At 45.2% G+C, this 26034-nt stretch overlaps 2 protein-coding genes across 4 annotated transcripts in view; both read left to right on the top strand.

Annotated features, from left to right (window-relative positions):
- Window positions 1–11758, top strand: part of DOCK6 (dedicator of cytokinesis 6) — a 55407-nt gene extending 43649 nt beyond the window's left edge. For 2 of the 3 annotated variants that reach the window (XM_069946942.1, XM_069946935.1), the window contains 17 exons: window positions 595–679; window positions 763–859; window positions 991–1125; window positions 1224–1376; window positions 2073–2231; window positions 2570–2670; window positions 2801–2993; window positions 3077–3220; window positions 3635–3766; window positions 4769–4783; window positions 6994–7119; window positions 8225–8314; window positions 8640–8876; window positions 8985–9128; window positions 9248–9354; window positions 10187–10354; window positions 10439–11758. In XM_069946942.1, the coding sequence (XP_069803043.1) occupies window positions 595–679; window positions 763–859; window positions 991–1125; window positions 1224–1376; window positions 2073–2231; window positions 2570–2670; window positions 2801–2993; window positions 3077–3220; window positions 3635–3766; window positions 4769–4783; window positions 6994–7119; window positions 8225–8314; window positions 8640–8876; window positions 8985–9128; window positions 9248–9354; window positions 10187–10354; window positions 10439–10481 (2129 nt within the window). In that variant the 3' untranslated portion in view covers window positions 10482–11758. The remainder of the gene's footprint in view (window positions 1–594; window positions 680–762; window positions 860–990; window positions 1126–1223; window positions 1377–2072; window positions 2232–2569; window positions 2671–2800; window positions 2994–3076; window positions 3221–3634; window positions 3767–4768; window positions 4784–6993; window positions 7120–8224; window positions 8315–8639; window positions 8877–8984; window positions 9129–9247; window positions 9355–10186; window positions 10355–10438) is intronic. The other variant, XM_069946927.1, reaches the window with a different exon arrangement.
- Window positions 11759–18691: 6933 nt separating this feature from the next.
- KANK2 (KN motif and ankyrin repeat domains 2) overlaps window positions 18692–26034 on the top strand; it is a 56753-nt gene continuing 49410 nt past the window's right edge. Inside the window, exon 1 of the mRNA XM_069946916.1 lies at window positions 18692–18765. The gene's annotated coding sequence lies outside the window, so the exon portion shown is untranslated. The remainder of the gene's footprint in view (window positions 18766–26034) is intronic.

Here is a 26034-nt window from a genome sequence, read left to right as displayed (position 1 = left end):
TTGCGTGCGGTATTGCAGCACAGTTCCTTCAAAGTGAATGAAGCGGAGATGTAATACCATACACAACCTGAGGACAGGGGTGGTGCTCTTTATTTGCATTTTATTTTATTATCCTGGATAACCCCTTTTAACCCCTTGGTTCTGCAGCTAGTTTGGGCCTTGAGTACTCCAACAAAAAAAAATTCTTCCAAATCAACTGATGTCAGATAATTATACAGATTTGTAATTTACTTCTGTTAAAAAAAAAACTCCAATCTTCCAGTACTTATCAGCTGCTGTATATGCTGCAGGAAGTGGTGTATTCTTTCCAGTCTAGAAAGCAGGAAAGGTTTTCTGTGGTGGTTTGCTGCTGCTCTGGACAGTTCCTGACATGGGCAGAGGTGGCAGCAGAGAGCACTGTGTCAGCCTGGAAAGAATAATTGCTGTTCTAAACGCCCATACTGGTTATCACCCCATCCCACACATACAATGTCATGCACGGCCGGTTCTCTAATCCTGGCATAATGACTTGGTGTTAGTTTGCCCATTTATTACATGTTGGTTGGGTGCGCCACCCTTTATCCCCGGTTTCTTACAGTCTCAGTTTCCTTACAGAGCGCAGTCCTTTTGGAACCCAGGAGAACGTACGATGGAGGAAAAATGTTACACAGTGGAAACCGAGCGGTGAGAAGACCGAGAAGTGAGTACTACAACCCCAATCATACATAATAGAGAGAGGGTAATGCGTATTTGTCTCAAGCAATTCCTTCTCTGTCATCTCAGATCACAGGCAGAGCGGGACCTTGAAATTACAGTGGATGGCAATATGGCCGCCGAGGCCAATCTGGTGGTGCTGGACACCCTGGAGATCATTGTGCAGGTGAGACCTCTGACCTCTCATACACAAGGTTTGGGTAGAGAGAAATGGGAATCCTGGGTACATGGGGGGCTGGGTATGGTTCTTGGATTAGTGTCCTCTGTCATTGATTCTTATACCCATTTCTTCTGCAGACGGTCATGCTGTCTGAGATGAAGGAGAGCATTCTGGGAGGTGTGCTGAAAGTCCTGCTGCTCAGTATGAGCTGCAACCAAAGTGCCTTGTACCTGCAGCACTGCTTCACAAGCCAGAGGGCGCTGGTGTGCAAGGTGAGAGTGGTGTCATGTATATGCAGGGAATACTGCCTTCTCCCATAGTGCTACTCTTACATGATGTATGTATTTACCAATGGACCCATGATGCTCAGTTCCCAGAGATGATGTTCGAGGATGACACTGAACTCTGCTCTGACCTCTGCCTCCGCCTCCTGCGCCACTGCAGCAGCTGTATCAGCAGCGTACGGACCCACGCCAGCGCATCCCTCTACCTGCTCATGAGGCAGAACTTCGAGATCGGCAATGTAAGTGATATACAAGACCATATAGATATTACTGATCAGTTATATGTATATATAATACCATATAGATCTTACTGATCAGTTATATGTATAGTGATATATACAAGACCATATAGATATTACTGATCAGTTATATGTATAGTGATATACAATACCATATATAGTGATATATAATACCATATAGATTTTACTGATCAGTTATATGTATAGTGATATATACAAGACCATATAGATATTACTGATCAGTATCATGTATAGTGATATATACATCACCATATAGATATTACTGATCAATTATATACATATATAGTGAAATATAATACCATATAGATCACGTGTCAAACTCAGGCCCCCCAGCTGTTACAAAACTACAATTTCCATCATGCCTGGACAGCCGAAGCTTCGGCTGTCCAGGCATGATGGGAATTGTAGTTTTGCAACAGCTGGAGGGCCTGAGTTTGACATGCCTAATCTAGATAACACTGATCAGTATCATGTATACTGATATATAACACCATATAGATATTACTGATCAGTTATCAGCTATCCTGATAATCCAAAAGCCATTGCAATTTTTGCAATTCCATTAGTAAAACTGTTGAATATTTCTTTTATATATATATATATATATATATATATATATATATATATATATATATATATATAATATATAATTTTATTAATTTTTTTTTTTATCAGAATTTTGCCCGTGTGAAGATGCAGGTGACCATGTCCCTGTCCTCCCTAGTGGGGACATCACAGAAGTTTAATGAAGAATATCTGCGGCGATCGCTGAAAACTATCCTGACCTACTCCGAGGAGGATCTAGAGCTGAGAGACACCACCTTCCCGGAGCAGGTAATGCCCCCCACACCGCACCTAGCCAGCAGGATAGCTCATCCTCTTACCGGATAAATCTCTCATTTGCATCATGGATATTGTAGTAAACTACGGACTTGAACCATGTTCCATTAGGGGCCCTACAGCCACCATAGTTGTTGTTCAGGAGTAGAAAAACATGGCTACCTTCTGCTAAATAAAAATTCCAGGCGGTGTGGGGTACTGCAACTTCATCCGCTTGAGAAGCAATGCCAGACTCCTCCACTGGCCGGGTGGGGCGCTGTTTGGTCAGTAAGCAGCCGTGTGTTTATCATTCTGTACAGTTCCTTTTAGTGATTTTATTTTCTTCTTTCCAGGTTCAGGATCTGGTGTTTAATCTTCATATGATCCTGACTGACACAGTAAAGATGAAAGAACACCAGGAGGACCCGGAGATGCTGCTGGATCTCATGTACCGGTGAGCGGGACGCCATATGTCCATACACAGAGCCTCTGATACACTGAGGATAATAGTTCTTCAAGGCACATTTTTAATGCTTAGAGAGATTATTTTAAGATTGTGTTCACATTGTGTACTATAATTCTAGGATAGCTAAAGGATACCAGAACTCCCCAGACCTGCGACTGACGTGGCTCCAGAACATGGCTGCCAAGCACACCGAGCGTGGAAACCATGCCGAGGCTGCGCACTGCCTGGTGCATGGAGCCGCCCTGGTATCTGAGTATCTCAGCATGATCGAGGATGCCAGACACCTCCCTGTGGGCTGTGTTAGCTTCCAGGTACTGCCAATGACTGGTAGGATGGAGATATAGAATAGGAGTGTATTATATATGATATATCTGACTGTCTTATATCCCTGCAGAGCATATCCTCCAATGTGCTAGAGGAGTCGGCAGTGTCCGATGATGTCGTATCTCCAGATGAAGAAGGAATCTGTGCCGGAAAATACTTTACAGAGGCCGGGTTGGTGGGGCTGCTGGAGCAAGCCTGTGCCAGCTTTACTATGGTACGGATACATGTGGCCCTTCACCTGTTGTGAAACTACAACTCCCACCATGCTGAGAGTGGAGATGGATGGCCACAGATTATAGAATGTGATGCTGTGTAATACTCAACAAGGACAGAAGAGGTCGCCAGTTCACTGCTAGTGTTAGTTGGCTCAATGCACCGCTCTGAGGATTACATGGAGGCGACACTTTAGTGAATGGGGCTGAAGTGCATTACCAGGCATAGCCATACAGGGGGCATCACTGGGATTGTGGTGTCCTGCTCCCCCACCCATCCTACACTGGCTCATCCGAAGGATAAATGTCAATGTAGTGTCCTGGAAGAACGCCTTTAAGTCAGACTATCCCCAAAGTACAGACCCCCATATTAGTCTCCCCTGCCCATGTTTTCACGTTGTGTCTTCATTTTTCAGGGATCATTGTTTGAGGCGGTGAATGAAGTCTATAAAATTCTCATCCCCATTTATGAAGCTAATCGGGACTACAAGAAACTGGCGTCTGTCCACGGGAAACTGCAGGAGGCGTTCAACAAAATCAACAACCAGGTAGAGGGCGCTACTGTGTATGTGGGTAAATTACTGAGAGGCCGGAAAGCTGAGAGACCTCCAGGAAGCCCCATGGTCTTACAGACGGAAGATTATGGGATTTAGTAGTGTATAATGTACAGACACAGCCCCTGCAATCTCAGCTCTGCTGCATACAGAAGCCCCCATAGTGCAGCGCAGACTGTTAACCCTGTTAGTGCAGACATGGTCTGGAGGCACTGGGTCTCATTGTTTTGTTGCTGTATACTCTTACAAATTCTTCTTTCTTATATTTGTTCATATTCCATGATTTTCCTCCATTTCAGGATTCCTTTACTCCTATACAAATTATCCTCCGTTTTCTTTTCTTACTGCTGAACCTTTTACTTGTATTTTTTTTTTTACTAGTTTTATGTCCTTGCTGTCTGTCTCTCTTTCTGTGACATGCACACTCTCTTACTTGCTGTAGTGCTCTCTCTCTTTCACTCAACTCACGCTCTCTCCTCAGTTCTTTCCTTCCTCCCTTACCCTCCCTCCATCTCTCTATCTAGCTATCTATCTCCTATCTATCTATCTATCTATCTATCTATCTATCTATCTATCTATCTATCTATCTATCTATCTTTCTTTCTTTCTTTCTCTCCTTAGTTCTTTCCTTCCTCCCTTATACCTCCTCCACCTATCTGTCTGTCTGTCTGTCTCTCTTTCTCTCTCTCCTTCCTTCCTTATATCCATCCATCCATCTATCCCTCTCTCTCTCTCTCTCTCTCTCTCTCTCTCTCTCTCTCCTTAGTTCTTTCCTTCCTTCCTTATACCTCCTGCATCCATCCATCCATCTCTCTCTCTCTCCCCTTAGTTTTTTCCTTCCTCTTATCCCTCCTCCATCTCTCTCTCTCTCTGTCTCTCTCTCTCTGTCTCTCTCTCTCCTCAGTTCTCCCCCCCCCCTCCTCCTCATTTTTTGCCCTTCCTGTGACTGATCTTTTTTTCTCCCCTTCTTTGTTTTTCCCCTTTGCTCCGGGGCAGATCACAAGCTGGGAGGTAGGATGTGTGACAATTAACCAGTTTTCTCATGTGTTCACCTCGCTTTTCTTACCCACGATCACCTGCTGCACGGCAGCTAACGCTCACCGCCCCGGGATCTACTTATGCAATAGGAAAGGCCTAACTATTGACCCACTGGGCAGCGTCCCCTCTGAATGACAGACTTGTACCAGATGTGCAGCCTGTAGTGTAGGAGCTGACATTCCCGTCCCACTGACGGCCACCGCAGCCAAATCCAACCAGCTGAGTCCTATTGCATAAATAGAGCCGTGTAGATGGAGAACAGTGTATGGCTTTGTATATATGTGCACATCACATGGCTCCGCTGTATTAGAGCGGTGGTCACGGGTTCCTATGGATGAGAGGCGTACTCGCCTTTGTTTTAGCGTGTGTGTGTGACAGTGTAATCTGTATACTGTGCATGTCTGCACTTGTATATTCATGTATGTAAATGTACCGCACTCTCACAGTAACGTCACCAACACCTCTATCTGTCTGCGTGTACCCATCACGTATGCCTGGCAGCCAGGCTGTGGGTTAAATCACTATAAAGGGTTTCCTAGTTATTAGAGGAGGGGGCCCCGTGTAAACCAGAGCAGAAATTGCCTATAAAGGGCATCTCTTCCTCTGGAGAACCAGACAGCCCATTGATTACCATAGGAAATGTGTAATCCCTCGCTTCCCCAGTGGTGGCGCTGCAGGGAAATCCAACGCCATAGATTACAGCTGGAGGTCTCTACAGGGGGACACCTTGTGATCCATTTATCAAGGCCCATACTAACATTAAAGCATTGTCTACAGTGGACAACCACTTATACCCTACAACAGCAAAAAATACCTTTAAATCATGTGATTAGAGAAACATGGCTGCTTTATTATGGATTCTCCATCATAGCAGTCATTGAGCACTATATGGGGCTAAGCTGTAATAAAACACACCACCTATGGTCAGGGGTGGCGCTGTGTTTGGAAGAAAGCAGTCATGTTTTTCTAATCCATGCAATCCCTTTAAATTGTCTTTTTGGTTATGGTTTTCCTCCATTTCTATTGGCACCATTACAGCCCATGGTGGTTGTCACCAGGATCTACCAGGCTCCTGACCATCACGCCGATCTAGTTGTGTAGAGCTTTCTCCTCATTTTCCCAATGTGTCTGATGACTAGAGCAGCCGTGTTGGCGGCCATATTGGATGTCACTTAGCATTTATAGAATGGATATAACAAATTGGCCGTTATCAGCCCCACAGAAGGCTTCCGCATGGCATGTAAGTGATGGGTTCACGTTCACAGTAACTTCTGACGCTGCTTTCATAGCATAAACCTATTAGGGCCAATGAGTGGGCCCGGGTCTGATGACCCCATGTAAGTAGAAGCAGCGGTCACCCGTCTTCTATATTCCGTATACGAATGGGTTGCGGTCCCCTATGACATATGTGGTCAGCCTGTAATATGATGTGTCATCAGTTTTCTGTGTTTAATTGTCTTTTTTTCTTTCCCCTCTATTTTTCCTTCATCTCACATTGATCGGCCCGGCTGGATCTGGAACTTCTGGTAAGAGAAATCTATTCTTCCTACTGATCCTCCATCTTGGTTTGTACCAACAGCTTCAACCCATGTGCACATTGGCCATAATAAACCTATGTCACTGGTCCCCTGAGACTCCCCAGCTGTAGCAAAATTACAACTCTTATCAAAGGGCATGATGGTAATTGTAGTTTTGCAACATCAGGAGATGCTGTGGCCTATAGGGTCATATGTATGTGATTGGCTAAGATCAGCCCAAGAGGAGACAGGATCTTTCTAGGCATCAAACATTCAATGGAGTTCCTCTGGAGTATAATACAGGATGTAACTCAGGTTCAGTAATGTATGTACACAGTGACCCCACCAGCAGAATAGTGATTGCAGCTCTGGAGTATAATACAGGATGTAACTCAGGATCAGTAATGTAATGTATGTACAAATGAATATCACCAGCAGAATAGTGAGTGCAGCTCTTGGGTATAATACAAGGATCAGTAATGTATGTACAGTGACTCCACCAGCAGAATAGTGATTGAAGCAGTGAGAATAGTGAGTAAATTGCAGGTTTCATCTTTGTATAGAGAGTACATTATTTATCCTATAGTGATCCTGTGTCATTTTACTTTACATTTACAGTATACATCCCTTTTTACTTAAGCTTACTCTTTCCATGCAGACCCACAGCGGATGTTTGGGACTTATTTTCGAGTAGGATTCTATGGTTCCAAATTTGGTGACCTGGATGAGCAAGAGTTTGTGTATAAGGAACCGTCCATCACCAAACTGGCTGAGATCTCCCACCGTCTGGAGGTAAGAGTGAGGGGTGCCACAGGTGGATCAGTGTGTGTGTGTATATATATATAATGTAAAAAAGGGGTCCATGGAGCCTCGGTTACGAGTCTCAAAACATGGGAATAGCCAGATATCCCTCTCTCCAGAGAAGGAAGCCCACTGCCAAGGGGTGCCTCCTAGTGGGGAGAGCACCAAACCACCCTGATATTATAGTCCCTCAGGTCCTCACTCTGTTGCGAGCTTTGGGACCTAAATAGGGAAACACCAGAGTGGCCCCTGTAAGTCAAAGGCTAACTCTGTGGCGAGTATAACAACATAAGACAAGGGTTACCAAGGCTAGGCATCCATCCACAGACTGCAGTTTCGGGGTATTTGCCCCTCGTCAGTGTGGAGCAGGATTCTGGCTACTGGGGCAATGATAAATAGACCAACAAAACACAACAATCACTGAACTCGGGGAGAACAGGGAGAGAGGGATATCTGGCTATTCCCGTGTTTTGAGACTCGTAACTGAGGCTCCACGGACCATTGGAATTTTTCACTGTTCTCCCTGAGTTCAGTGATTGATGTGTTTTGTTGGTCTATTTATCATTGCCTCAGTAGCCAGAATCCTGCTCCACACTGACGAGGGGCAAATACCCCGAAACTGCAGTCTGTGGATGGATGCCTAGCCTTGGTAACCTTTGTCTTATGTCGTTATACTCGCCACAGAGTTAGACTTTGACTCACAGGGGCCACCCTGGTGTTTCCCTATTTAGGTCCCAAAGCTCGCAACAGAGTGAGGACCTGAGGGACTACGTATCAGGGTGGTTTGGTGCTCTCCCCACCAGGAGGCACCCCTTGGCAGTGGGCTTCCTTCTCTGGAGAGAGGGATATCTGGCTATTCCCGTGTTTTGAGACTCGTAACTGAGGCTCCACGGACCCCTTTTTTGCATATTTAAATTTTGTATGGGACAATCAATGGAGACTCGTAAATGAGTACTCCATTGGAATTTTTCACTGATTGTTGTGTTTTGTTGGTATATATATATATATATATATATATATAATATATATATATATAAATAATTTTCTATCCTGAGCAGTGGTGTGTGCTCATGCAGTAACCTCTGTTGTTTTGCAGGAGTTTTACACGGAGCAGTTTGGAGAAGGGACGGTGCAGGTGGTGAAGGACTCAAACCCTGTGGACAAAACAAAACTGGACCCCAACAAGGTGAGCGACATTATGACTGCTGATCTGCGCAGAGCTATCGGGGATGTGCTGCTGGTTACTATGGGGCCTTGCAGTTTTTTTTTTTGTTTTTTTTTTCCAAACAAATTTTTATTGTTTTTAGGAAAGAAAATCTCAGTGTACACATAACAGTAAGGCATATGGTAATGAGCTGCCAAGCAGCATCGGGCCTTGCAGTTTTATGCAGTTTCCCTGAAGGCATTACCAGCATTACTGTACCTAGACCCATGCCCCATATCTTCACCCTGACCCCCCAATGTGGTTTCTCTCGTGACTACTGACATGGTACGCCGCCTTCTCCCCTTAGGCATACATGCAGATCACCTACGTGGAGCCGTATTTTGACACGTATGAACTGAAGGACAGGGTGACGTACTTCGATAAGAACTACAACCTTCGCACCTTCCTCTTCTGCACGCCCTTCACTCTGGACGGCCGAGCTCATGGCGACCTTCATGAACAGTACAAACGTAAGACCGTGCTGACCACATCACATGCCTTCCCCTACATCAAGACTCGGGTCAACGTCCTACATCGGGAAGAGGTGAGGAGGGTGGTGGTGAGGGTCGCACAGAACATATGGTGCATGACCTATCATCATGGTGGCTCCAGAGTCTGAGGAAAGAACATAAGATGTTGGTTGGTTTTCTAGGTGGTTCTTATACCAGTTGAAGTTGCAATTGAAGACATGCAGAAGAAGACACAGGAGCTGGCATTCGCCACACACCAAGACCCAGCTGATGCCAAGATGCTGCAGATGGTGCTGCAAGGTTGTGTAGGGACCACTGTGAACCAGGTAACTGGAGACATGGCTTCATTGTGAATGGAGAAAGTCTCATCTGCACTACTACTAGATGTATATGGGTCTTACCTTTTTTATAAGGGACATCGATAGTGAGAGGTTTCTTGTTTCAGGGACCCTTGGAGGTGGCTCAAGTGTTTCTGGCAGAGATACCTGAAGATCCTCGTCTGTATAGACTTCACAACAAGCTCCGACTGTGTTTCAGAGACTTCACCAAGAGGTGAGGATAAGTAGGAGAAAGTGAAGACTATTGAGAGGGTGGGAGGAGGAGAAGATGATGATGATGATGATGATGATGATGAGAGTAGTCATGTGGAGAATGGAGGAGTGACAAGGAGAAGACTGGAGGGTCTAATTGAAGATGTGTAAGACTTGTTGTGCCCATAAGGAGCCAAAGTGGTGAGCAGGAACCTTGTGTGCTGGAATAGGACCCTAAATAGAGAAGAAAAGACTGAGTGGGACCACAGAAGGGGTGGAAAGCCAGAGGGCCCGTAAGGAGCCACAGTAGTGAAGAGGGACATTGTGAGACCACATAGGACCCCAGCGGAGAAGGAGAGATTGGGTAGGAAGCCAAGAGGCCACAATGGTAAGGAGGGACAGTGAAGGCCCAGTATGAAGGGAATGTTCAGAAGGCCTGTACTGATGGGATTGATGAAAAGAAGTGATGATGCTGGAGGATACTGGTAAAACCCATAGAGAGCCACAATGGCAGGGAACATGACTAGTCCAAAGATGGCTACAATGGTGGTGGAGATTGGTAAAACCTACAGAGTGATACGATGGGGATGCAGAGACTGGTGGGGCCTGAAGTGGAGCACAATGGGACAACTGGTTGTACTGGGGTGATAAATGGTAAGGAGGTGAATATATTAAATAGATACAAAGCAATAAAGAGCGCCTCCTACAGAAGAGAGGAGGATACTACAACCAATGGAAAGATAATAGAAGAAAACCCTTTATGGCCAGCGCTTTATGTTCTATGTTTCCTGTCTGACGTCCTATCAGCAGTGCCCAGGTGGCATCTCCCAGATTTATTTTTGCCCACTTTATAGGTGTGAAGATGCCCTACGAAAAAATAAGACACTCATTGGAGCTGATCAGAGGGAATATCATCGAGAACTGGAGAGGAACTACCAGCGTCTGAAGGAAGCCCTCGCCCCCCTCACGTCTCGGAAGATCCCACAGCTATACAGTGATCTGCTTCCTCATACCAGTGCCAGGTATACCCAGCAGCCATGTGCCATGTCTGTGTGAGAGTTCCTGCTGCTCATCAGTGTATAAACATATACCTGGTCTCATTTCAGGGACTCTCTGACCCGAACAAGTCTGCGCAGGATTGACGCCTAAGTGCCCCAGGAGCGTTGTATGGACGTGCAGATTTCCCATGTGCCTCTAGAGGATGGTAGCGGTTTCTGTGGCAGCACAGCGCCATCTACGATGACTCCAGGACCGTATTTTCTGATCTCCAATGTGTTTACATTATCACCTATAGATCTGTATGTGGAAGGAGCAGACATGGGAACTGGAGGAGAAACACTGCCAGGAGGATCGGGGGAGAGCTGCTGCTGGACAAGGAGGGTAAAAGGCTGGATGGCGAGGCTCAGGACTCGAGTAGGATGTAGTCTTATTAACTTAATGATGAGGGTAGTGATTGAGGGGTAGATTGGGGAGAACGTTGGCTGTGGTAGAGTACAACACTACTGAGGGTAAGGGCAGAGTAGGAGATGGGTTATGCAGCTGGTAGATGTGTCAGACATGCCATGATGCCCACCCCAGCAGTCCAGCATTCCCTCCACTCACTGCCTCCTATTCTTCTCCACTTTTTAAAGTTTTAAAGACTTCTCAAAGACTTTGCACCCCTGGACAAAAGTACTTAAGAAGATCTGAATGTGGATTCTCCACTCATACCTGGTCTCAGGGAAGCTTCAGCCCACGGGCACCAGTGATGGGCAAGGCCTAGTGGTGCTGGCAGCTATTTCAGATGGGCATTTTAATGGAGGTGCTATGGCCCCTATGAGGATCAATTGCTTTTGCCCATACGGGACAATGACTGCACCAAAGGGAACCAAAAAATGGACAACCAAAAATAACACTAATATAAAGTGGCACGTACCTGGCACCGAGCAGCCGCTCCTCCACCCACTGAGCCTATGTACAGTAACACTAAAAAAAAAACACTACATTGCCTATGGCAACCAATCAGATCACTACTTTCTAACCAGCTGATTGGTCGCACCATTTTCTTGCACTAGTTTTTTAATGGGCCCATGTGTGTTCCGGCGGCTGATATCCTGTCGTCCTCTTCGTATCCTCCCGTCTATACAGGAATACCCAAAGCCCCATGTTGTAATCTGCATCGCTTACACTGGGTCTGTTGTAGTATGGAAGGATGCCAGTGGCAACCAATCAGATCTGGTTGTCATTATATAGGGGAATAAAAGCCAGCTTCTGATTGGTCGCCTGACTTTTTTCTGCTTTCCCCACCAGTGTCTGTATCCTGCTGTTGTACGGCGGCGTCTCTTATCGCCCGCTGTGTGGTAGTTTTGCCGGTTGTCACTTTCTGCTGTATAAATGATGTAATTGCCAGTGCGTGGGCTATTTTTGTAATAAAAGTCTTGTAATAACTCGTATTTATTATATTATATTTATGCTGTTTGTTACAGAGGCCGCTGTTCACACCGTGCAGCCTAGGGGGCGCCACATTCACCTGTATAATTGGGTAAACCTATCTATACATATAGGGGGAGACTGATCAAACATGGTGTGAAGTGAAACTGGCTCAGTTGCCCCTAGCAACCAATCAGATCCCACCATTCATTTTCCAAAGAGACTGTGAGGAATGAAAGGTGGAATCTGATTGGTTGCTAGGGGCAACTGATCCAGTTTCACTTCACACCATGTTTGATAAATCTCCCACATAATCTATATATAATAAAGCATGTTCCATGGACAAGAAAGGATGATATAGAGGACACTGCGACAGACAACGTCAGATCGTTACATGTTCCTATTTGGGTATGGACGTTGACCACTGGATAGGACAAGGCGGGATCGTGGTCCTGCTCGGGCCTTATACTTTGACCTCTATGATCTTGGCTCAGTCAGTACCTCTGTGGTTGATGTCCTTGGTCCTTGTCCTTCATCGTGTTGGATACCACCACCACCTTCTTGAAATAGTTGCAGTTGTATTCCTCCATACTCTTGGTACTGACATACATTCTCTTGATTCCTTTTTTTCTCTTCAACCCTCCTGATATCATTCATAGCTGAAATCATGCTGACATCATCCTTTAACAGTCCCTTCTCCCTCGTAAAAAGCCGATCTTCAGCGATCGCCTCTAATCTACTGTCAGTAAGTGTTCTGTTTCCCTGCAGTGCCCCCACAGGAGGAATTAAGTATTACAAAGTGTTTATTCACATCAATGGGTTTTCTGTGTGATGTAGGACAGGACTGGTCCTCCAGAGAGAGATGCTCTTTCTACCCAAGATGACCATTCTAAACCTGATACAAACACCCCAACCTCAAAATGCCCCTTTATAGGTGTATGACAATAGTTTTTCTAAATTGTATGGAAATTGAATACAGTAAAGCTAGGATAGGGGATATGGAGGACGTAAAGGGAGTTAGTAAAACTCAGTTTGGGTGTGGTATTGCAACTCTGTTCCATTGAAGTAAATGGAGCTCAGTTGCAATACTACATGTAACCTGAGGACAGGGGTGGTGCTGTTTTTGGAAGAAATCAATAGGTTTTTCTTATTCTGGATAACCGCTGTAATTCTGTCCCGATTATTCAGGAGCCGTGGTAAAATGTAATGCAAGAGGCGACAATTTGGAGGATGGAGTAAGAAGTGCACAGGATCTGTATCCTCACGGGATGGGGAACCTCCAGCTGTTGAAAAACTACAATTCCCATCATTCATCAAGCTTTGGATGTCCAGGCATGATGGGGATTGTAGTTTTGCAACAGCTGGAGGGCCATGGGTTCCTCACACCACCAGTTGGGCATTTGGGGCCTGATGAGAGTTGTAGTTCGCTATAGAGCCACATGTTGGGTAGCACTCCGCTATGCTCTTCATCCCTCTGATGGTTCAGTTCATGGAGATGAAGGTATAAATAAGTATTGCTATTCATCCCATGTACAATTGGCGCGCTCCTCTAATGGCTCCCTCCTATGGTAGCTATTACCGTGCCCATCATCCTGCAGTAATTTGCCTTTTTTAACCACAATAATTACATCCTGGAGCGCGACAATCTGCATGGGGGGGGGGGGGGGGCCTAATCTTCTGCGTCTAAGCGGAAAGTGAATTCTTGGTAACGCGAGCCATAAATGAATCACTGATCTGAGGTCTCGGGGAATGAAGATCAGAGGAAGCGTCCTTGGAAGTGTGTTATTAAACCCCAGGATGACTCGTTTTCTCCTGATGGGGGTTGTAATGGTTCTAAGCGTAGCTGGGCTCTGTTGGTGGCCTCCGCCATAGGCTCCACTTTCCGCCCACAGTCTGAAGACACGCTGGTGGGTTCATTAACTTCTGCAGAATAGACCATTGTGTGTTATTGTGCCTGCAGGGGGGACGCAGACTGCCCATAAATAGCCTACGCCTTCTAGACCCAAACAAAATTGTTGTGTTTTATCAAAACTAACTTCTTAAAGAGATAAGGATTACGGACGAGATCTAGCGGATTATCGCAGGAATGCATAGATCTCTACTATATGTCACAAAACCAGATCGTGTTTGCTGTAAGGCAGCTGGCTGCAGCAGGAGCTCTCCTCTCCCCTCACTGTGGCTGCAGCAGGAGCTCTCCTCTCCCCTTACTGTGGCTGCAACAGGAGCTCTCCTCTCCCCTCACCCCTCACTGTGGCTGCAGCAGGAGTTTTCCTCTCCCCCCCCCCCCCCCCCCCCCCCCCCCCCAGTGCAGCTGCAGCAGGAGCTCTCCTCTCCCCTCACTGTGGCTGCAGCAGGAGCTCTCCTCTCCCCTCACTGTGGCTGCAGCAGGAGCTCTCCTCTCCCCCCAGTGCAGCTGCAGCAGGAGCTCTCCTCTCCCCCCAGTGCAGCTGCAGCAGGAGCTCTCCTCTCCCCTCACTGTGGCTGCAGCAGGAGCTCTCCTCTCCCCTCACTGTGGCTGCAGCAGGAGCTCTCCTCTCCCCTCACTGTGGCTGCAGCAGGAGCTCTCCTCTCCCCCCAGTGCAGCTGCAGCAGGAGCTCTCCTCTCCCCTCACTTTGGCTCCCTCAGTGCTCTAAATAATAGCCTGTAGCCCTGTTCAATTGCCACTTGCTATAGGAGAGGAAGGAAGACAACACAAACTCTGCTCACAGCCTTAGAGGTTGTCATGGCTCCGCCCCCTTTATTACATCACTGTGGATGTGATGTTGCTGTTGATCTGTAAGAACTTATTTTCATGAATATTATAGAGGCAGCCCTATTTATATGAATAGACAGGTATAGACAGATTAAAGGGGTTATAGACAGGAATAGACAGATTAAAGGGGTTATCCAGGATTTAGAAAAAACAGCTACTTTCTTACAAAAACAGCGCCACACCGTCCTCAGCTTGTGTGTGGTATTACAATTCAGCTCCATTCACTTTGATGGAACTGAGAACAAGCGTGGTGCTGTTTTTGCGAAAAAGCAACCATATTTTTACGACTAGATACCCCCTTTAAATACTCTGTACTGCTGTGGGCCTTATATCTTCCACCATATAAAGAAAGTTATCAAAGTATTAACTGTCTGTCACAAGGTCAACATACTCCTTTTAAACACTCTGTGCTGCTGTGGCACCTTGCATCAAGAAGTCACACCTCCACTTTCTTTTGACTTCATGATGTGATCCCAGTCTAGGTGAAAGCAGCAGGCCCTTTGAGCAGCACAGAGTATTTAAAGAGGTAGTTCACTTTTTTTATTTTTTCAAAAAAACTGGTGGCAGAGATTTGCAATTTACTTCTATGAAAAAAATCTCAAGTGTTCCAGTACTTATCAGCTGCTGTATGCTCTACAGGAAGTGATGTATTCTTTCCACTCTGGAGAGCAGGAGAGGTTTTCTATGTGGATTTGCTACTGCTCTGCACAGTTCCTGACATGGACAGAGATGGCAGAAGAGAGCACTGTGTCAGACTGGAAAGAATACATCACTTCCCGCAGGACATACAGCAGCTGATAAGTACTGAAAGACTGAAGATTTTTTAAATAGAAGTCAATTACAATTCTATGACACTTTGTGGCACCAGTTGATTTAAAACTTTTTTTTCCCTGAACTACCCCTTTAAGAAGGAGGGATGGGGAACCTTCAGCCCAAAACTACAGTTCCCATCATGCCTGGAAAGCCAGAGCTATAGCTGTGCGGGCATGATGGGAAATGCAGTTTTGCAACAGCCTGAGACCAGATTTTTCCTGAAATACTCTGTGCTGCTGAGTTAATCAGAAATGCTTTTCTTAGCCCCATGTCCTATAGGTTCTCCTATAACTTTTCCCAGTAAGCTATAGGACATGGCCGCTGCATCATCCTGGCAGCATCCTCTATGAGGAGTACTTTCCCTGTATAGTAATGTTGGCGCCGTGTCACCCAGGCTGGGATAGTTTCTCCAATAATTGCCAGTCCTCCCTTGGCAAACCTTCTTATAGGGCACATAAAATGAGGTTGGCAAAAACAGCCTTGTTTAAGCTTCGTACATTCCACCTCCTAGTAGAAGATTTTTCCAAGCAAAATATACTGACATACTTTAGGACGGTGTCAGCTTGTAGCTCCCCAGCTGCTGTGAAACTACAACTCCCAACATGCTTTTACTGAGAGTTATAGTTTGACAACGCCTGGAGAACCATAATTTAGCTGCCACTAATTATAGGGAGTGTGCTGGAAATTGGGCAGCATATGTTTCATTTCCCTGCAGCACCACCAGAGGAGAAAGGAGGTATTACAACAATGGGTCCTCCAGAGATAGATATTAGTGATGAGCGAATAGTGAAACATTCAAATATTTGATATTCGTACGAATATCTCCCGAATATTCGAATACTCGATCGAATATTCAATCCCATTAAAGTCTATGGGAACAAGTATTTGATTATTGAAAAACATCTATTTGACCACTTGGAAGTAAAAACCGGAAGCTGGGGGATTTGAACGCTTATCGAATATTCAATAATATTTGATGGATCGAATACCTTATTATTCAATCGAATATCTATTCGATCGAACAGTATTCGCTCATGACTAATAGAGATGCTTTCAGTAACTACTCTCAATTCCGGCCTCTCAATGTACTTCTCTATTGTGGCTCAGTCGTGCTTGTGCCCCCCTCTTGTATATACAACACCCCCCCCCCCCCCCCCCCCCCCAACATATAGTATTTTAAAGGGGTACTTTGGGGAAAGAAATTCTGTCAAATCGACTTGTTTGTTATTGTCATGGACAGAGGTGGCAGCAGAGAGCGCCGTGTCAGATTGAAAAGAATACACCACCCTGGACTAGAATCTTTAAAGGAGACCTGTCACCCCCCATGCCGGAGTGACAGGCTCCTGACCCCCCGTTACAGCCCCCTATACTCACCTGATCTCGCCGGGTCCCGCTTACTGAGCCGGTCGGGTCACGGAGATATGAGCGCCCGAAGCACGACAGGAGAGTCCGACGCTCTGTCATTCTCTATGAGCGTCGGACTCTCCTGTGAGCGCCATGCTTCCGGCGCTCATATCTCCGTGACCCATCCAGATCAGGAAGCGGGATCCGGCAGGATCAGGTGAGTATAGGGGGCTGTAACGGGGGGTCGGGAGCCTGTCACCCCGGCACGGGGGGTGACAGATCCTCTTTAAAGGGATTGTCCAGCGAAAATGTTTTTCTTTCAAATCCACTGGTGTCAGAAAGTTATATAGGATTGTATTTTACTTCAATTAAAAAATCTCAAGTGTTCTAGTACTTTTCAGCTGCTGTATGTCCTGCAGGTAGTGGTGTATTCTCTCCAGTCATTCTCTCCAGTCTGACACAGTGCTCTCTACCGCCACCTCTGTCCATGTTAGGAACTGTCCAGAGCAGGTGAGGTTTTCTATGTGGATTTGCTGCTGCTCTGGACAGTTCCTGACATGGACAGAGGTGGTGGCAGAGAGCACTGTGTCAGACTGGAGAGAATACACCACTTCCTGCAGGACATACAGCAGATGATAAGTACAACAGACCAGACTTCCTAAAGCAAAACTGTCTCTAGACCAGACACCCGACAATACAGGACCCCCCTCCATTTACAGACACAGTTGAGATCCCGTTCTATTTCCAGACCCTATACCATATATTAGACCTTTATATGGTACCTGGACTGAGGCCTGATACAGATCAGATACTCACCTCTCCCCATTCCTGTATGACCGTCTAGTCCTGCGTGCTGCACTGTTCTGATTCTCGCTGTGTATTAGGACACTGCCTGGGGCGGCTCCCAGGACTGGAGCATGGAGAGAATACCATGTGGGACACCCGGGAGACCTGATCCTGAGGTCACTGTACTTCCTCCTGACACTGCTGTCCATTGTCCAAGGATACAGTCTGACAGATCATTGAGTATACGTGGTATATAATTATATGTTTAGTTAATTAGGACTGAGCTGCAATACCAAACATGGACAGGTGAGGCGCTGTTTCATAGGGGGGGGGGGATTTAAAGGGGAACACCTTCTTTATTAATTAATACAACAGTAGGGCATGATCCTCTGTATAAAGAGATTATTTGTCCTATAAAACATCAGAACCCCTTTGACATCAATCCCTGATATATATGAAAGAAAGATATACAGTATAAGAAAGAAATCCCCTTTAAGAAGGCTAAAAGATATGGATCTTAAAGGGGTTTGTAGGTAATTAGAAAAAAAACATGGCTGCGTTCATCCAGAAACAGCGCCACTCTTGTTTACAGACCGTGTCTGGTATTACAGCTCAGTCACATAAACTTTATGAATGGGGCTACAGTACTTGACACGGCCAAGGGATGAGGGTGGCGCTGTGTTTACATAATTAGATAATTACATTTCTTAATCTTTTAGGGTTAACTCACATGTGGTATTACAAGTGCAAGTCCTGTCCTCGGCTATGGGGATCAGACTGGTGGCCGTTAATTCAGATCTTTGGACCCTCGGTCAGGCCAGGACTGGTGTGAACTAAGCCTTATGGTCAACAATAATAAAAGGGAGGCATTTTGAGAAAAAATAAATAAATAAATTTTTGAAAAACAACGATTTTCCTGACTCCAGTATATACGATACGTTATAAACCGTCCGTAATAACCGTATAAATGCTGCGTCTGTCTGCTGCCATCAATGCCCCCCATTCACACAGGACAGATAGACTACAGACGGATATCCAGCATCTCACCACTTCTGGTAGTGTCATATGACCACGACTGTATAAAAGCATCAAAACTCCATGTATGATGACCGGTAATCATCACCCATGTAACGCCCGCTCTATATAAGATGCCTTGTAAATGTAGCTTCTGTCCCTTTAAGAGATGTGAAGATGAGGGGGGTGGGGTTGGGGTAGGGAGAGGGGGGGTCTCAGTGAGAGGTTGAGTTTGGAAGCTGAGGGATTTAGCAGTAGAGAGAAGAGAGAAGTCACAGGGAGAGAGCGCTGGAATGCAGGGCTGAGAATTTGGGGTGAGTCCTAAAGAAATTGGGGCGACTTGTTATTACAAGATAGGGGAGGTGAACTAAGAGGGGGTATAACTTTATAAACCCAAGGGGTGGGGGTGGGGGGGTAGATGCCAGCGTGGCTATTTTTTGCAACCCACACCCCTAGGATTGGGATGGATATTTTAGAGGATCGCTAACCAGGACCAGATGTGCCTGAGGATGTGCAATGCTCTGCAGAGGGGACCTGAGTGCAATGCTCTGCAGAGGGGACCAGAGTGCAATACTCTGCAGAGGGGACCAGAGTGCAATACTCTGCAGAGGGGACCAGAGTGCAATGCTCTGCAGGAATAGAATTGTATTGTGTCTATGGGGTGGTAAGATGACGCTTATCCCGCCATAAGTAATAAACCTATTATATAGTATTACGTAACACTATAATAGCGACTAAACCATAGAGGCTGACAATCTATCCACTCGCCATTGATTACAGGCTCTGTAGAGTAAGTGGAGGAATTCTTGCCAGACCCCAGGGACCGAAAAGAAACACTATAAAGGATTATGAATTCCAGATTTCTCTACAGACCCACCCAGACTAAGGTTGTAGTGATGTAGCAGAGCTGAAGTTGTCCTCAGTGTGACTGGCGATCATCCTCAGAACTGCTATTAGCCACAGAGAAGACTTGGTGCCAGATGACAAACTCAGCTCTGCTCCATCTGTATTGGGTTATGTGTTGTGCCAATGGATTTGTCACGTCTGTGGATAGAGGAGGCGAATATACTGTAAGTAGGAGCAGCAGAGATTTGGAAGGCAGAGCTGGTGCGGTGAGGTTTGGGTGTAGTTTTCAGAGGGCCGGAGAGGGGTGTCAGGCTGAGACACGGTTCTTGCAACAAACCCGATACACAAGCCAGACTGGGGTTACAATATACAGCCAGACTGGGGTTACAATATACAGCCAGACTGGGGTTACAATATACAGCCAGACTGGGGTTACAATATACAGCCAGACTGGGGTTACGTTATACGGATGTAGCAGAGCTGAGATTTCCATAGTTATAAAACATAATTTACCTCATGACCATCTCAGCTCTGCTACGTCTATAAACTGGACCATGATATCATCCTATTTACAGTTTTCTCTGCACCGAAACTGCTCCAGCTCAGCAGGGTGAAGGGGGAGGGGGACGAGGGGCATCAAGAATGAGCATATAGCGGCCGCCCCAGGGTCCTGGTCATTTCCACCACATGAGGCAGAAAACTGGAATCTTTTCCACAAGACTTGCAGGAGGCCTCGTCCTCACACATCAGGTCTTTAGACGTCGCTGAGTTTTCTCTATTTTACATTTTGGAAAAAAAAATGTTCTCGAATTACAAAATAAAAAGAGACAGAACTCCTGGCTCAGGCGGCATCATGTGGGCATCAGGGCAGTGCCCATCTAATACTGAGGGTGAAGCTACTGGGACCTGCGCAAAATCTGCACCACAGCACCCCAAGTGGTCATTTATAGCACTGCTGCCATTTTAGATGATGAATGGCCCCATTAGAGTGCAGGGGGTAGAAGTGAAGGCAACATTGGCCCTTTATAAAGCGCCATCATGTTCTGTAGCGCAGCACACTATAAGGAATCATGGCAGTCCCATCTGATATAATCCCAATAGGGGCACACAGAGCATGTACGGTATTGTCAGGATTTGAAGCCCTGTTCTCTCCTGTTGCAGAAGACTGCGGGTGGGGTCTTACTAACAGCAGGTGTTATATGGGCAGCAGAAGGCAAAAAATGGGCGACATGAGATAAGTGTTTGTGGCATCTCCATATAAATCGTCTATATATCGGATTCTAAAGATACTGTTTGTGGGCTGTCCAGGTAAATCGTCTATGTTTCAGGTCCTCCACATTTGTGGGCTGTCCATTTTATTTAAATCATCTACATATTGTGTCCCCCAGATACTGTCTGTGGGCTGTCCATGTTATCATCTATATATTGTGTCCCCCAGATACTTTGTGGGCTCTCCATATAAATCATCTATATATCAGGTCCTCCAGATACTCTACGCGGGTTGTCCATGTTATCATCTATATATTGTGTCCCCCAGATACTTTGTGGACTGTCCATGTTATCCTCTATATATCGGGTCCTCCAAATACCTTTTGAATTGTCTATGTTATCGTCTATATATCGGGTCCTACAGATACTTTGTGGGTTGTCATGTTATCGTCTATGTATTGGGTCCTCCAGATACTTTGTGGACTGTCCATGTTATCGTCTATATATCGGGTCCTCCAAATACCTTGTGGATTGTCATGTTATCGTCTATGTATTGGGTCCTCCAGATACTTTGTGGGCTGTCCATGTTATCGTCTATATATTGGTCCTGAGCTGACTAGGTAAATAGTCTATATATCGGGTCCTCCAGATACTCTTTGCGGGTTGTCCATGTTATCGTCTATATATCGGGTCCTCCAGATACTCTTTGCGGGTTGTCCATGTTATCATCTCTATATCAGGTCCTCCAGATACTCTGTGGGTTGTCCATGTTATCATCTATATATCGGGTCCTCCAGATACTCTTTCTGGGCTGTCCATGTTATTGTCTATATATCGGGTCCTCCAGATACTCTTTCTGGGCTGTCCATGTTATCGTCTATATATCGGTCCTCCAGATACTTTTTGCGGGCTGTCCATGTTATCGTCTATATATTGGTCCTGGGCTGACTAGGTAAATAGTCTATATATCGGGTCCTCCAGATACTTTTTGCAGGTTGTCCATGTTATCATCTATATATCGGGTCCTCCAGATACTTTCTGGGCTGTCCATGTTATCGTCTATATATCGGGTCCTCCAGATACTCTTTGTGGACTGTCCATGTTATCATCTATATATCGGGTCCTCCAGATACTCTTTGTGGACTGTCCATGTTATCATCTATATATCGGGTCCTCCAGATACTCTTTGCGGGTTGTCCATGTTATCGTCTATATATCGGGTCCTCCAGATACTTTGTAGATTGTCCATGTTATCGTCTATATATCGGGTCCTCCAGATACTCTTTGTGGACTGTCCATGTTATCGTCTATATATCGGGTCCTCCAGATACTCTTTGCGGGCTGTCCATGTTATCGTCTATATATCGGGTCCTCCAGATACTTTCTGGGCTGTCCATGTTATAGTCTATATATCGGGTCCTCCAGATACTCTTTGTGGACTGTCCATGTTATCATCTATATATCGGGTCCTCCAGATACTTTTTGCGGGTTGTCCATGTTATCGTCTATATATCGGGTCCTCCAGATACTTTCTGGGCTGTCCATGTTATCATCTATATATCAGGTCCTCCAGATACTTTGGGGATTGTCCATGTTATCGTCTATATATCGGGTCCTCCAGATACTTTTTGCGGGTTGGCCATGTTATCGTCTATATATCGGGTCCTCCAGATACCTTGTGGATTGTCCATGTTATCGTCTATATATCGGGTCCTCCAGATACTTTCTGGGCTGTCCATGTTATCGTCTATATATCGGGTCCTCCAGATACTTTTTGCGGGTTGTCCATGTTATCATCTATATATCGGGTCCTCCAGATACTCTTTGTGGACTGTCCATGTTATCGTCTATATATCGGGTCCTCCAGATACTCTTTGTGGACTGTCCATGTTATCGTCTATATATCGGGTCCTCCAGATACCTTGTGGATTGTCGATGTTATCGTCTATATATCGGGTCCTCCAGATACTTTTTGCGGATTGTCCATGTTATCGTCTATATATCGGGTCCTCCAGATACTTTTTGCGGGTTGTCCATGTTATCGTCTATATATTGGGTCCTCCAGATACCTTGTGGATTGTCCATGTTATCGTCTATATATCGGGTCCTCCAGATACCTTGTGGATTGTCCATGTTATCGTCTATATATCGGGTCCTCCAGATACTTTTTGCGGATTGTCCATGTTATCGTCTATATATCGGGTCCTCCAGATACTCTTTGTAGGTGCTCATTGACTAACAGTTGAGAATTCTGACTGGGGGCCCAGAAGTCTCTAAGAAAGCATCTAACAATAGGATTTTAACACTGAAATCTTCCTATAGTGCCTGTGAGGAAGGTTCCATCCCTATAGACATTAAGTTGTGATCAGATCCCATCAAGCTGTGGCCAGCCTTATATCCATTCTGTTATTTTAGCTGATTTTACAAAAAAACTAATTTCTTGAAATACAGAAAACCTTTAAATCCCAGAATGACTCACTTTACCCAAAAGAGTCTTGAGAACTTACATAATGTTCTTATATTTCTAGTATACACCCATCGTACAGCCGGGACCCGCCTTATCATCCCTGCCATCTTCTGGTGTGTATTTTTTTTTTTTGCCACAATCCTTGAACAAAATATTCTTGACAGTGTCCGAATAATACCGCCATATGGTGCCCTAAAAATACCACTATATAGTGCCCTAATAATACTGCCATACATTGCCCTAATAATACTGCCATACAGTGCCCTAATAATACTGCCATACAGTGCCCTAATAATACTGCCATACAGTGCCCTAATAATACCGCCATACAGTGCCCTAATAATACCACCAAACAGTGCCCTAATAATACAGCCATACAGTGCTCTAATAATACTGCCATACAGTGCCCTAATAATACAGCCATACAGTGCCCTAAAAATACAGCCATACAGTGCCCTAATAATACCACCAAACAGTACCCTAATAATACAGCCATACAGTGCTCTAATAATGCTGCCATACAGTGCCCTAATAATACCGCCATACAGTGCCCTAATAATACAGCCATACAGTGCCCTAATAATACCGCCATACAGTGCCCTAATAATACCGCCATACAGTGCCCTAATAATACCGCCATACAGTGCCCTAATAATACCGCCATACATACAGTGCCCTAATAATACAGCCATACAGTGCCCTAATAATACCAGCATATGTTGCATAGATGAGGGTTTCACTTCTGCAGAGATATTTATTGTGGCTAATAATCTGACAGTGACTGAGATTTATTATTGATGCTGCATGTAATAATCTGGATATATACGCCTTGAAACATACATGGATAAACCAAGGAGTCTGGATAATGTATACATATGGAGATTCTTGGCTGATGTACAAATGAGCTATATTGGTTTTGGCAGGAAGATGCTCTATATAAGGAGTATGTGTTATGTAAGATGTGGTCCTGAAAGACAAGATGTGAGACATAGAAACGTGATGGTTACAGTACTCCAAGAATTGTGCAGTCACAGAAGAGGATCAGGAGCCGGGTTACTGTAATAAGATGTTACAGGGTAATAAGAGGATCAGGAGCCGGGTTACTGTAATAAGATGTTACAGGGTAATAAGAGGACCAGGAGCCGGGTTACTGTAATAAGATGTTACAGGGGTAATAAGAGGATCAGGAGCCGGGTTACTGTAATAAGATGTTACAGGGTAATAAGAGGATCAGGAGCCGGGTTACTGTAATAAGATGTTATAGGGTAATAAGAGGATCAGGAGCCGGGTTACTGTAATAAGATGTTACAGGGTAATAAGAGGATCAGGAGCCGGGTTACTGTAATAAGATGTTACAGGGGTAATAAGAGGATCAGGAGCCGGGTTACTGTAATAAGATGTTACAGGGGTAATAAGAGGATCAGAAGCCGGGTTACTGTAATAAGATGTTACAGGGGTAATAAGAGGATCAGAAGCCGGGTTACTGTAATAAGATGTTACAGGGGTAATAAGAGGATCAGGAGCCGGGTTACTGTAATAAGATGTTACAGGGGTAATAAGAGGATCAGGAGCCGGGTTACTGTAATAAGATGTTACAGGGTAATAAGAGGATCAGGAGCCGGGTTACTGTAATATGTTACAGGGGTAATAAGAGGATCAGGAGCCGGGTTACTGTAATAAGATGTTACAGGGGTAATAAGAGGATCAGGAGCCGGGTTACTGTAATAAGATGTTACAGGGTAATAAGAGGATCAGGAGCCGGGTTACTGTAATAACATGTTACAAGGGTAATAAGAGGATCAGGAGCCGGGTTACTGTAATAAGATGTTACAGGGGTAATAAGAGGATCAGGAGCCGGGTTACTGTAATAAGATGTTACAGGGGTAATAAGAGGACAAGGAGCCGGGTTACTGTAATAAGATGTTACAGGGGTAATAAGAGGATCAGGGGCCGGGTTACTGTAATAATATGTTACAGGGTAATAAGAGGATCAGGAGCCGGGTTACTGTAATAAGATGTTACAGGGTTAATAAGAGGATCAGGAGCCGGGTTACTGTAATAAGATGTTACAGGGGTAATAAGAGGATCAGGAGCCTGGTTACTGTAATATTACTGTAATAAGATGTTACAGGGGTAATAAGAGGATCAGGAGCCGGGTTACTGTAATATTACTGTAATAAGATGTTACAGGGGTAATAAGAGGATCAGGAGCCGGGTTACTGTAATAAGATGTTACAGGGTAATAAGAGGATCAGGAGCCGGGTTACTGTAATAAGATGTTACAGGGGTAATAAGAGGAGCAGGAGCCGGGTTACTGTAATAAGATGTTACAAGGGTAATAAGAGGATCAGGAGCCGGGTTACTGTAATAAGATGTTACAGGGGTAATAGGAGGATCAGGAGCCGGGTTACTGTAATAAGATGTTACAGGGGTAATAAGAGGATCAGGAGCCGGGATGCTGTAATAAGATGTTACTGGGGTAATAAGAGGATCAGGAGCCAGGTTACTGTAATAAGATGTTACAGGGGTAATAAGAGGATCAGGAGCCGGGTTACTGTAATAAGATGTTACAGGGGTAATAGGAGGATCAGGAGCCGGGTTACTGTAATAAGATGTTACAGGGGTAATAAGAGGATCAGGGGCCGGGTTACTGTAATAAGATGTTACAGGGTAATAAGAGGATCAGGAGCCGGGTTACTGTAATAAGATGTTACAGGGTAATAAGAGGATCAGGAGCCGGGTTACTGTAATAAGATGTTACAGGGGTAATAAGAGGATCAGGAGCCGGGTTACTGTAATAAGATGTTACAGGGTAATAAGAGGATCAGGAGCCCGGTTACTGTAATAAGATGTTACTGGGGTAATAAGAGGATCAGGAGCCGGGTTACTGTAATAATATGTTACAGGGTAATAAGAGGATCAGGAGCCGGGTTACTGTAATAAGATGTTACAGGGTAATAAGAGGATCAGGAGCCGGGTTACTGTAATAAGATGTTACAGGGTAATAAGAGGATCAGGAGCCGGGTTACTGTAATAAGATGATAGAGGAGTAATAAGAGGA

Source organism: Dendropsophus ebraccatus, chromosome 1, assembly GCF_027789765.1.
Source record: "Dendropsophus ebraccatus isolate aDenEbr1 chromosome 1, aDenEbr1.pat, whole genome shotgun sequence".
Taxonomy (NCBI): domain Eukaryota; kingdom Metazoa; phylum Chordata; class Amphibia; order Anura; family Hylidae; genus Dendropsophus; species Dendropsophus ebraccatus.
This window is presented reverse-complemented; position numbering and strand designations above follow the sequence as displayed.